At 36.6% G+C, this 13,559-nt stretch overlaps 1 protein-coding gene across 1 annotated transcript; it reads right to left on the bottom strand.

Annotated features, from left to right (window-relative positions):
* Positions 1-292: 292 nt before the first annotated feature.
* LOC126809807 (glutamate receptor 4) lies at positions 293-12,056 on the bottom strand. Its single transcript, XM_050534599.2, has 8 exons — positions 11,934-12,056; positions 10,623-10,844; positions 9,268-9,368; positions 7,986-8,076; positions 7,310-7,631; positions 6,599-6,816; positions 5,490-5,740; positions 293-1,093 (listed from the first exon to the last, which is right to left on the bottom strand). Exons 1-8 carry the CDS (start codon positions 12,033-12,035, stop codon positions 817-819), a joined length of 1,584 nt encoding a protein of 527 aa, XP_050390556.2. The 5' UTR covers positions 12,036-12,056; the 3' UTR covers positions 293-816.
* Between the last annotated feature and the right edge of the window lie 1,503 nt (positions 12,057-13,559).

Here is a 13,559-nt window from a genome sequence, read left to right as displayed (position 1 = left end):
AGTTCACCAATACTGGTCACCTAACATATTAGATATAGCTCACCAGCAGTAGAGATTGTCTCCCCCCCCCCATCGCCCCTCTCTCTCTCTCTCTCTCTCTCTCCCTCTCATATAACACATTTCATGGCCATGCCATGCCGGATGCCATCTTCATTAGCCCGATAGGTGCAGAAAGGTAAAACCCGTTTCATGTTTGTTTCATTTTATGAATCACTATTTATTAAATTAACATATTTACATTTTGATTATCTATATAATCTATTTCAATACAATTTACGATATATGGTGCCGATTATCTTCCTTTAAATTCAAACACACATTTATATTTGTACAAAATCATTAATTAAATACGGTGTCGCATGATCTGATCGTCCACATCTCCTTAATCGAGAAATAACCATAAATAAACTACTTAAATTATTCGTATCAACACTAAACGGAATCATAAAATGTTCGAAGAGTTATAATGGAAGCTAATGTGAACATCCGCGAGATAGCACTCATTAAACATTACGTGATATATTTATTTATTATTCAAACTTCCGGTAAGGCAATTTATTAATCAAACATACTAAGTCCAACTTCCGGTAAGGCAAATGGGAAGTCATGGCATATTCCTGGTTGATTAAATACATTATCTTAAAGTTAACTAGAAACTAAAGATAATGTCATTGAGATCAACCGTGAAGAGTGCTGCGTTTGTTTTAATTAACAGCTTGCAATTGCTTCGTTCTTACATTTTGCTATTTTAGTGCACTGTTTGTTGTATGTTTTGATGGGAAGTTAGGCTGCCTTGCGTGTTACGACCGTTCAAAATTATTCTTTTTCGTTTTCTGGTGGCTCTTGATTTCCGCTGATTTTCAAACATTTAGTCAATCCAACAAACCCTTTAGAATAATAGACTAGTTCAATTAAAAGCAATATGCCGGCACTTCCGGCCACTGAGAGAAAAATGAAGAAAGGGCCGGCTAAACTCTCTAGACCTAAAGTCTGTGCTTGACTTGTTCTGTCGGATCCGGAACACTGATCGGAACTTGGCCACCATTTCTGTTTCCATTTGTCTATTAATCCTGCTTCCTGCATCTTCATTATACTAGAAATACAGGAAGTACTAAAATCGTTATACATGAAATACATATTAAGAAGTATGAGCGTAGTATGGATCAGGAACCGGACATGACGTCATCGTCGCCATCTTGGAATTGCAGAAACAAATACCAGTCTGTGAAACGATGCACTATGGGCAAAGGAACGGGAATTGTTGGAGCCTTAGGCTTTTTTCGAAGTGCACCACTCCAATTCAGAAAAAGAGCAAGATGAGGGCATAGTTCCTGGTCTAAAAGTAAAATCGATCTTAAAGTCTATTAATACAAACCGGCAAAGCCGTGTACGTTATTATTACCTGAACTGACTGTCATTTATAAATTGGAAAATAACACACTATTTACATGTATGGTTTCAACAAGATTTCACAAGTCTTTATCAAACATATAAACCTTGTCGGGGAACGTTCTTTAAGAAGCCTATCCATAGCACAGTAATATCTGGCGTTTCAAAACGGCTAATTATGGTCGGCCACCCCCCACCACATGCATCTCGAGACTAGAGTGTTACATTTTATTTTGAGCTGAAGATTTTTTCGACAATGTAAATAGATTATTTCTTAAAATTTGGGAATTTGATTTAAATTCTTAAAAGGTCACATTTTTTAAATATATATTTCAGAAAAACCTGGATTTCTCCTTTAACGTGGCTGACAATAATTAATAATATTAAAATTGCGCAATAAAACAAGAATGAAGCATACAACATTCGTGAACAGGTTTCATGAAATCATATTTCAGTAACAAGAGATCTTTCTACATTTGGGATTTGAAATGTGTGGAAAGTTAGGAAACGAATGAAGGAGAAACTCAGATGCAAAATGCAAAATGGAGAAGTGTAATGTGAAAAATAACTATCATACTGTATTTTGTATTATTGAAAAGTGTATTATATATTTTAACACTGTGGCATTGTGGAGCAATGTAAATTGCAAATTGTAAAACTAAAATACATATTTTGAACTACTGACATATGCAGGTTGTACAGTGAACATTGAAATAATATTGGCAACGTTATACTTCCATAATATATAAACTATGCCATGTAAAAACGCTTTGATGAAGTTCAATTGGGGTATTCCATATGTATAGGTCTTTAAAGACAAGTGTACTGGGTTGGGGTTTTTTTTCGACCCTTTACTTAACAACGACATGATCCACATGATAGATAATAGACTGAAATCAATAATAACGCAAGTGTTGATGTAAACACTTTTATTTTAAACAGCGTGAATAATTCCAATCTGCTATTTTTGTTAGGTCCATAAGCACCGTATATAATTTTATTTCCCTGGCAGTAATAATAACATTATTTAATAATACTAATAATTTGGGATTTGAAGAAGTCAAAGTTCGCAGTATTCCAGTGTTTTATAATTATATCTCACATATGACTGACATTCATAAAACCATCTGCCCCACGGTATGAAATCACATTCATAAAACCATCTGCCCCACGGTATGAAATCATACTCATGAAACTTTTCATCTCCCTGCCTCCTAGTATAACCTAAGATTCTCCCAACATTCTTCTCCATACGAGAGAAACTTGAATGGTGTATTTGCAAAGGTCTATCTGTTCCAGAAGATGTGTGTGTGTGTGGGGGGGGGGCGCTGCAAGTAGCAATAACAAATGTTACTTCCTGACACTTCGAATGGAAGCGAACTGTTCCACGTGATCAACATCTCCCATCATTCCTGGCAATGATCAACATCTTCCATTCTTACTGGCAATGTTCTTAAAATGGGCGATGAAATGATTTGTATTGTGGATTATATCCAACTTTTCAACACCAGCCGGGTTATCACGACGGGCATACGTCATATGATGTGGTATACGAGAGATTTTACCCGAACAGCTGTTTTACCACCTAGGGTTCGTACACATCATCTAAACGGCTAGCATTATTGACCAAGTTCACAAAGCATCCTCAGGCTTAAAGTTAAGAATTTACTCAAAATTGTTCACCTTATTTTAACTACAACATAGCCCTTTATAAAACTTTTGTTGTTATAATGTATCAAATACATAAATAAGAAACTATGTGCAATGTTTTGTGTTTCTGGATCAAAGATCTTAAAGATACATTATGACAGTTCTCACTATAATAGTTAAATAATAGATAATGTAAAGAGAATAACGGTAATATTCTGAAAATTGCAGTCAAACTGCGTCACTTTAAATCGAGAAATACTCATTTTAAAAACCATGTAGCCTCGATTGTCATTGTTGCTTTGTGACGAAAATAAAAAGGTCTCGTTTATCCATTTTTGTGTTTTTATCAATGGCTGTTGAACGGTAGATCGGATTCAAATCTAATGAAGATCGGAAGCATCAGATGGCATCAAGAGTTGATTATGGTCTTGTGATGTTAATAAATATCTAATTAATAGTTTATATATGATTTCAGGCCTAAAAAGTCATGCGATAGGCAGATGTAGCTCTTGCATCTGTATGTTTAACTAAGTCTGAGAATGCTTTGTGAATTCGGGGCCCGGCTTATTCAATCAACACGGAATCTTGTGGTATGTGAGGCGCTGAGTTATTCGATGAGCAACTACGGCACCCATGGATGAATAACGAAAGATGTGGGCCATACATCAAGAGCTCATAACTTCAACCCTAATACATTTTTTTAAGGCACAAATAGAAACAAATAAATAAATTGTCAATTGTTGATCGTGCCCTATTAAATGGTTGATTAATTAATCAATATCAATATTTGTTCAGCAAGTTTCTAGATTAAAGTTAATGACGAATGTTTGTTAAATGTTTCGTAAAAACACCATTAACTCAAAAGAATGCTATATTTTGTTAAATGATAAATGTTATCCGTTTACCTAGATATCAAATTGGGGCGCAAACTCCCACTCCGATGTACAAAAATATTTTTTACCGCTTTTAAGAACAATTTTATCCTCCGCAATATAAAAAATAGTCTATTTATTTTAGAAGGATACTAAAAAAAATTCTCGGATTTAAAAATCTTCAATAATTTAAAAGCTTTAATAACCCCGCAATATAAAAATAATGTTTACCACTTTTACTATATTTTTAAAACCCCGCAGAACAAAAATAGTCTTTATATTCTAAAAGGTTTCTATTTTTTAAACACGACTTCAATAACTTTTATCTCTTTGTCATTATTTTACGTTCATAACAGGACTTTGTATGTCTGATTTGGAACAGTGGCGGGTAGACGCGCCTGCGTTAGAATATCCTTACGCTTTTTGAAACACCCGATATAATTTTGCCACGCGAATGCCAGGTTATTACTTGTTCTTAGGAGCGCAATGCTGTTACATTGACACATCCCCATGGGGCAAGTCTGTATTCCATTACCTTTATTTTAATCGGTATGTATTTATGGAATCTGAACTGATTACGCTTTAGGAATGGTTGTACTATATTTCACACATTCCTCTATTTTTTATACGTTATATTACATTAATGGAAAGTGTTTAGAGATGGCATCACCAATAGCCATGGGTGTCAACACAAACTTATCGTATCACTGTAAGGGAATGTTAAAATAGGTAAGAACAACAAAAAATCTTTAGATAATTCTTTTAATTTCTTAGAATAAATGCGAATTCTTTATATTATGAGGGACGTGGTCTTTACATTAGAAGGGGTGTCGCTTTTACATTAGGGTGGATGTAGCTTTTACATTTTGGTGGATGTAGCTGTTACATTAGGGTGGGTGTAGCTTTTACGTTAGGGTGGATGTAGCTTTTACATTTTGGTGGATGTAGCTTTTACATTAGGATGGATGTAGCTTTTACATTATGATGGGTGTAGCTTTTACATTAGGGTGGATGTAGCTTTTACATCAGGGTGGATGTAGCTTTTACATTAGGATGGATGTAGCTTTTACACTAGGGTGGATGTGGCTTTTACATTAAGGCGGATGTAGCTTTTACATTAGAGCGGATGTAGCTTTTACGTTAGGATGTAGCTTTTACATTAGGGTGTATGTAGCTTTTACATTAGGTTGTATGTAGCTTTTACATTAGGGTGGATGTAGCTTTTACATTGGAGTGGATGTAACTTTTACATTACAGGGTGGATGTAGCTTTTACGTTAGGGGAGATTCAGCCCTTACATAGGAGAGGTCAAGTCCTTACATTCAAGGAGATCACGCCTATACACGAGCAGACATCAAATCCATAGATTAAGAGAGATCACGCCTGTACATTAGGAGAGATCAGACCTTACATTAGGAGAGCTTTTACATTAGGAGAGATTATTACGTTACATTAGCAGAGAAGAACAAGGAGAGACGAAGGCTTTTCCTTACAAGAAAACTGGTCTTGATAGTACGGACGCTATAAAGCATAACATTGAACCAAGATTAAATCCATAAATAAAACTAATTGACTTACTGATAATTAAAGGCATCACTAAATACTGCATTTTCTGGCATGATAAAACCTAGACCGGCTGTATTAAAGGATTCATCGGCCAGTGAATAGGTCTCACAGTCATTTAAAACGATATATTCTAACTGTGATCTATCGGTCATAAAAGCTGTAAAACCCTGTTCTACCAATTTACGGGCGTCTTGATTATTTGTTATTCTTGGCATGTTACCCATCATGTTCCATACATCTTGGTAAATTCCACCATTCGCTTCCTGCAAGTGAAAGTAGTTATGTATGGTAACATCGGCGGGGAATAATTGTGTTACTGGAGACAAGATTTCATATCAGGCAATATTTCAGATCAGTGCATTTTCAACAAAACGAAAACATAAACCATCACTCCTTTGGTCAGTTTCTGAAGCCGGGTACTTTAACTGAAATATTTTAATAATGTTGCCCTTTGATTAGATAAAAAGCTACAATTTGAAGTAGAATTATAGTTCTAGCCACATGAAAATGTTGAATTCTTACAATATTGTAGTTTTTGTAAGGTTCCCACTGTCGTGCGATAGTTACGATAGGTTTGTCGCTATTACGTCCACGATCTGCTACTTGCAGATACGTTCAGATACGTTTCGATACGGTCAACACGATTGCTACGCTGACCTCAATATATAATAAGACCCGATCTACGATTACTCCAGGATTAAAACTACGATTCCAATCGTAGCACGAGTCGTGATAGTGGAGACCAAGAATTAAGTAGGGACCTACACCTTACCTCGGAAGATGGACCGCCAAACAAAATGTACCTCAAACCAAGTTTACAGATGTACCGCTGCCACACTGAGTTCCTAATACTTAGATCAAGCTGTACCTCAAATATATTATATAGATGGACTACATCCCAACCCATTTCCCAAACACTCAGGACCAACTGACCCAAAATAAAGTATATGGATAATACATTCTACACCCTTTGCCAAACACTAGAGACCAACTAACCAATTATACCTCAAATAAAGTATATGGACTGACCACCCAACCCATGTTTCTAACACTTAGGACCAGCCGTGCCTCATATACAATATGCAGATAATCCACGTCAAGCTTGGTCAACTGTTTCTTACCTTAAATAAAGTATATAGATTGGAACCATATTTGGCGAGTGGAAGAATGTCACTCTGTTCTGATAATTCTGTTAAACTGTTGATAGGTTTCTCAGCTATAGTTACTGTAAGGAAGGCAGCTAAATTAGCTGTGTAGGTAGAGGTCATTAAAATAGTGAACAGCCACCAGAAGCCTAAAATAAGTCGACCAGATATACTCTTTGGTTGCGGGTCACCACCTAAAAAATATAGAAAATAGAAATTAAATGGGGTTTAACGTCTTACTGTTCTGCTCCGGCAGGGCTAATGAAGACGGGCATACGTCATACAGTGTGCTATTAGGCGAAGTTTGCCCGGACAGCGGCGCTAGGACCTACTTTTACGTGCACGAATGTTCTCGGTCAACACAAGAATCGAACACGAAACCCCCTGGTTAGCTACAGAGTGGTATCTTTATCACTAAATGAAATGGTGGTGTCTTGTTCATCTTTAATCAAAGGGAATTGTCTTATTACCTTAATGAAAGGATGCTGTCTTTTTCACTTTAATCAAATGGTTGTGCCGTTTTAACCTTAATGAAAGTGTGGTGTCCTTTTCACCTAAGTGAAAGGGTGGTGTCTTTTTCACCTTAATCGAAGGGTGATGTGTAAATGACCCCAATACAAGACACACTTTTCCACAAATTATAAACACCATTTCACTGTCCCTCTCATCAAAGTAATTATGTCCTACCTTGTTCCATGTAACTCCCATAAACCAACCAAATACTCTCCTTCAACATCATCTGATCCGTTTTACTGTATAATTTATGGTTGGAGTAGGGCGTAATTCTATTCACTATATACAACAATACACCAACGGCGATAACTCCCGCTACTATACAGCCCCACACTTCCGGTGCAAATGGTATGAACATTTTAAACATTTTCTTGGATTCACTGTTAGGTTTTCTGATAAGGATCCCAATACCTTCTTCCATATATGGCTTTGTAAAATCTATCACTGCTTCTCTCACAGACGTAATAGTAAATGGCCCAACTCCAAAGGCATAGTTCTGATATAAAATAGAATTTAAAAATGAAATGTAATGGTGTTTAACCTGCTACTGTTCTGTCCCGAGTGGACTAATAAAGACGGGTAGAATTTAAAACGTCACAAAGGCATCAAATATACCGAGGAGTAGTCCCCAATCTACAATTTATTACAGGTCACAGCAATGCCTAGTTTTCACATAAATGTTTAAACATTTTATATTACAAAGACGTATTTTTATGTTAAATTTTAAATATAAAACTTGTATCTTTCTGTTTAAACTAATAAAGTAAAATTAATTGATAATGATGATCGTAAGAGTATTGAAAGGTTGCATGTAATAAACTAAGTTGTAAATCAATAAAGTTGTGTTTACCCCTTTAACAACCTGTCCAACTATTCCATTCCACGTCCCATCCTCAACCGGTGAACCCCAGATTCGATCAGCAGGTTCAGAAATAACATAACTATAACAAAGAATTGACAAGATTAGAACATGACGATTGATTCTAACCAGAAGGCTAACATACAACCTTCAGTGATAACAACTAGAATTCCTTCCTACGTTTATCCATCATAATTGAAAGTGTGGATATTTGTGTACAAGGCAAACAAATTCAATATTTGGCCACAAATGTTGATTCAATTATAGACGCTTATGTATTTTCTAGATATGCAGAATTAAATGTTCTGTTATGCGCCTTTGCATATCGCAAATATAACACTTGATCTCGCTTTTAACTCCGTACATCTTATGAAGGCCTTCGCGTATTACCCTGCATATTTCAGCACTAATTGCGATTGGCAACTGATCCGCGCTTTCCAGCTAATATGTCTACCTCTGATAATCAAGCGGCAAAGTTCATGGTTCATTCAATGTCAAGGCTTCCGTTGAGGTCGCCATGCTTGATTTGTCACAACCTACTGTTCTCGTGTCCTCGATCAAGGGAGATAACGTAGCTATAAGTTCGGGAATTGCAGACCAGTCTAGCAACGTCTAGATGTAAAACTCCCGGTCGTTGTTTGAGGAACACTAGGAGAACCACGTAGCCTCAGGAACATGAGGTGGACCACTGTGCTTCAGGAACATGAGGTGGAAAACGGTGCTTCGGGAACATGACGAGGGTCGCGCTGCTTCAGAGATCATAACACCAGCTAACTAATCCGGGTATCGTGGGATCTATACTGATATTGGCCGAGGACGTTCTTTGGTATTTGCCAGCCATGTTGTCCAGCTGAAAGACACCCCTGGTCGTTCGCTTAGAAAGTCCCGAGTAAATCATTGGCAGCACTTCGACGACCCCGAGACAATTGGAGTACACCGTAGCGCCTCAGTCAGGGCAAAAGTTTCCTCATACCTCATTTCGTGGCGTATCCCCGACTTCATTCATTAGCCCACGTTGGCGTGGATTAGTAAGACGTTACCCTCCCCTCCCCCCGCCCACACACACACACACACCAACCATCCCAGTTCATTTCATTTTATAGGTCGACTATTATCCAATAGCCAGTGATTCAATACGTTTTATATACAAAACTTACAAATACATAAACAACACGTATTACGACACAAACATCAACAATTAAAACATAGATATACATGTACATACAAATTCGTAAATTCTTTTGTGTGAATTCTTAAACGAAAATATACGTACTGGAAATTAAATTTTTCCGCCATTTCGTTCAGAATATCTATACAGAAACCTTCCCATTTTGTTATATTACCCACTGTAGTCTTCATGTTGAAAGGTTCAGCCTAAAATAGAAAAATAAAAACTCTGCATCTGTTGAACTTATAACTTTTAAACGAGGGTTTGATTGGTCTGTCAAGATCATTCTGAGTAAAATACAGATCTATATTTCGTTTCGTTTTTTTATACTACATGAAGATCTGACCGGTTGTAGCGATAGTTCGCGTCAGAGGCCATACGAGCAACTTTTGACCCTATGACGTCAGACATTTGATTAACCAATCAGCATTGATGTTACTAGTGGATTACCCACAGTTCCGTGCAAAACACGCCTAAAGCTCGCCGTAACAGACCGTTTCATTAGCTATTCCCGCACGTCCTTCAGAACACGTCAATGATAACAACTCTTCCAGATCCTAGTGTATTAAAGACAAGTTAAACGAAATTTTGAACTATAATAACGAAACGAAATAGGATCTGTGTTTTAATCAGATAGTGTCAAGATGTAACTCAGTAAGTAAGACGTTGGCTCGCTAACCCAGGGATCCCATGTTCGATCCTTGCGTTCACCGAGAAAAGTCATCGGGATTTTCTGACGTGGTTTCTCCTTGTCAATGGTGCAGGACAGAGGGCCTGGCAAGGTACTTTTTTACGTACAGTATCATTTACACTAAATAAGAAATATTTGTCATCTAGATATAGTTCCAACACATATATTTTTGAAAATAATTTAGAATAAATTAATTTGTAGAAGTTAACATTGAGAGCTAATAAACTCTCCCCGATCTCTGTGATAGTAGCTACCATCCGAATATATTCTTCTGATCGGTTTGCGACGGCCTCTGAACAAAACACTGACCGATCTGGAATGACCCAGGGTTCAAGATGAACCGGAAGTAGTTTAGTTGAAGTCAATTAAAATTTACACAAGACCTGTTTGTGGAGTTGTGTATTTCGGATATCCTGTTTTCATATAATAATGAATGATGTTGTTCTTAGTGTTTACTGTCTGGCTCCACCAAGCGTGATATCGCAGAGAAGTTGTCTTATTATCATAGAGCATGCGCAGACGTTTATCCTGTGGGAGGAAACCGGAGTACCCGGAGTTAACCCATGAGGATGAGAAAGCGCCCCTTTTTCCGAGTAATATATGATGACGTTAAATTCTATAAATATGCTATACGACAATCAAGACGGATAAAGTAAATGACTTGAATATGGTGTATCAATTTTTAATAATTCACTTGTGGGGTGGTGTGTTTCGAGGACAACATAATCCGGAAACGATCGAAATAGTCGTACAAAACCAACCTACTTACTGGTAAAGCTCCAATCACTAATGTTCGATTACCAAAATCTGTGAAAATATTTTGATAAACAGTCGAGTCTACAAGCATTAAACCAGTCCCGGATGCCCAGTAACCTATGTTCTTAAATTTGTCTGGGTCCATATTATGAAAACTGCAGACAATGAATTTGAGTCCAACTGGATAACCGTGGTCATCGAATTGTAACTTTCCCATACTTCCAATAGTATTGGTCTGAAACAAAGGAATATTTTGATGATGCAAAAAGTTTAATAAACTTTGACACTTAATTTCCCAGATACTACGTATAGTCGTTCGGATGGCACGAACATCCGAGGTCCCGTGGACACATTGGTGTGCACATAATAAATCACTTGGAAGTTGGAATCAGATACAAGAGTATGGTTTCCTTAGTCTAATCGGAGCAGAACGCTATGGCGTTAAATCCCATTTCATTTCATTTCGATGGCACACAATTCATAACAGCCCCGCGATATCCCATCGTAGGACATTTTATACACCCTATTCACAAACAACAATATTTGGACTAAGGATAGGTTTCACTTGTAGGTTACTAAACGCTAGATTTGCGGTCTATAGCCTGATGTCCCATGATCTAAAAACGGCTGCCTTCACTTCCGATTCTCCATTTTGTACAAGTCACATGATCGATGTAATTTATTTGCAGAGTGGTGCACGCTCCTATCGCTTAATTGTGCACACGGACGTCAATTAAAGATATTCTTATTTTTCAGAAAATTAACATATAAACAATATAATAATTAGAAAAGTTTGGCATTTCCTAGCCTTTAAATCATGCAAGTAGTTTTTTACGGTGGCTAAATGGGTAAGACGCTGGCTTGCTAGCCTGGAGGTCGGGTGTTCGATCCCTGCATTGGCCGAGAAAGTTCATCCAGATTTTCCGGCGTGGTTTCCCCTTGTCATTGATGCCGGACAAAGGGCCTAACAAGGACAGCTGTCTACTCGTTCGGATGGGACGAAAAACCGAGGTCCCGTGTACACATTGGCATACACGTAAAAGATCCCTTGACAGTTGGAATTCGATATAAGAGTAGGCCGTAGTGCCTCTGTCCGGGCAACATTTCCCTCATAGCACAATGTATGGCATATGCCCATTTTCATTAGCCCAGTTCGGAGCAGAACAGTGGCACGTTAAACCCCATTTCATTTCATTTCATTACATTACATTTCCGTGGCCGTTACTGGTTGTCATGCATAATACAAAGACACAAGGTGGATTACAATACAATAAAGTAACACAAAGACACAATGTTGGTTAAAATACAATAAAATAATAACCACCTGACTCAACTCCTGGCTTATATTATTCTTCCAGTTAACATCATGGCTATCTGTACTACACATACTGTAGGTGGCGCTGATTGTAGTAGCGGCTGACGTCATTGTAATGGCGGATGACAAAATTTCAAAGGAGTCCAAAAGACGAGATAAAAATACCTGAAGAACAAGGAACAGAAACAAAACTTAAAAATTTAAGAATTCCTAAACACATTAAAGGACAATAACACTCTTGCTGGCTTGACAGCTCCAGAAAATAAATAATAGCCTTATTTTAAGTATTAGATGTTTATGTGTCCTACCTGGTGTGTAAATTGTTCATTACATCCTATTTTACTTGTCCAGAGGGTTCGAAAATATTTTTAAATCCAAGTCACATTTGAAAAGGTTTATGTTAGGCTTTTCAAATCATTTAGTTGAATTTTTCCAATTTTTTAAATTAGGTGTGTTAAGATGAAATTTGTATCATCAATTAATTGGAATATTGTAAAATAATGCAATTTGTTGACTAGAATAAAGATTGGGACATATTATTATGTTACAACAAGAGTGGTATTGAGCCTTTAAATAAACACGTATCTGTGTTTGTTTTTGCCAGCCAATCGTCCATGTTAAATACGAAATCAGATAAGAATAGATCGCTTTACTCGTCGATTGTCATGGACAGTAAGCGTTTTTTAGAGCAAAAGCACGATTTGTCCCTAATATATTTCTAATGAATTCTAACAAATACAAATAAAATAAATTTTTATGGCAGAGATAATTTCTGTGCACTCTAATCTTTATAGCAGAGATAATTTCTGTGCACTCTAAAGATAAAAAGAATTATGTATAATAACTTGGGTTGTGGGTGTCTTGGAATTATTTCGATACAATCACTAATTATAATACTGTTAATGATTTATATGGACTAATTAGATACAGTACTAATGAGAGCTAATGGCACATGAAATATAACTAATTGTTTGACGTCATTCTCTGAGGATAAACTTGGTACAGTGATCCACTGAACGTAAATCCGATATAATTTATAGTTAGAGTACTACACAACACTGAAGGTAAAATTTATAGTATTACCCAACACTGTACCATTATTTGAAATAATAGTAAGCCAACAGCAAACGATGACGTCACATCTATATTTTAATTTACATTACTACGCTAAACAATTGGCAATAATACACGATGAATGCTGTCCAGATGTCAAGAAATATGTTCCATTTTAAAAATAATACAATGGACATATATTAGAAGAAGTGATGTCAAAGAAACAGCTTGGGTTATTATTCACTAAAACTTTTACTTATTTAGTTAAAACTAAGGTTTTATAAAGCTCCTAGCTCGTAAAAAAGTTGAATTCGTGAAATAGTGTTTTTTTCAATATAAACTGTTAGCTATGATAACTTGCCGTACTTAACATAGTAATTAATTTCTTTATTTCCTTTAGATCTCCCTTTTGTATTCACTACCAAATGTATTCACCGTATAATCAATGTAGAAACGTTGTTTGACCTATTTGCAGTGCTTTTAGTTGTGAGCTTTGAAGTGTTCGCTGAATACTACCTAACACTTATGGTTAAACAGACAATCATCGGCGATGGTAAAAAGTAAATTGAAAGTAGAAACGTC

This window comes from Patella vulgata, chromosome 2, assembly GCF_932274485.2.
Source record: "Patella vulgata chromosome 2, xgPatVulg1.2, whole genome shotgun sequence".
Classification (NCBI taxonomy): Eukaryota; Metazoa; Mollusca; class Gastropoda; family Patellidae; genus Patella; species Patella vulgata.
This window is presented reverse-complemented; position numbering and strand designations above follow the sequence as displayed.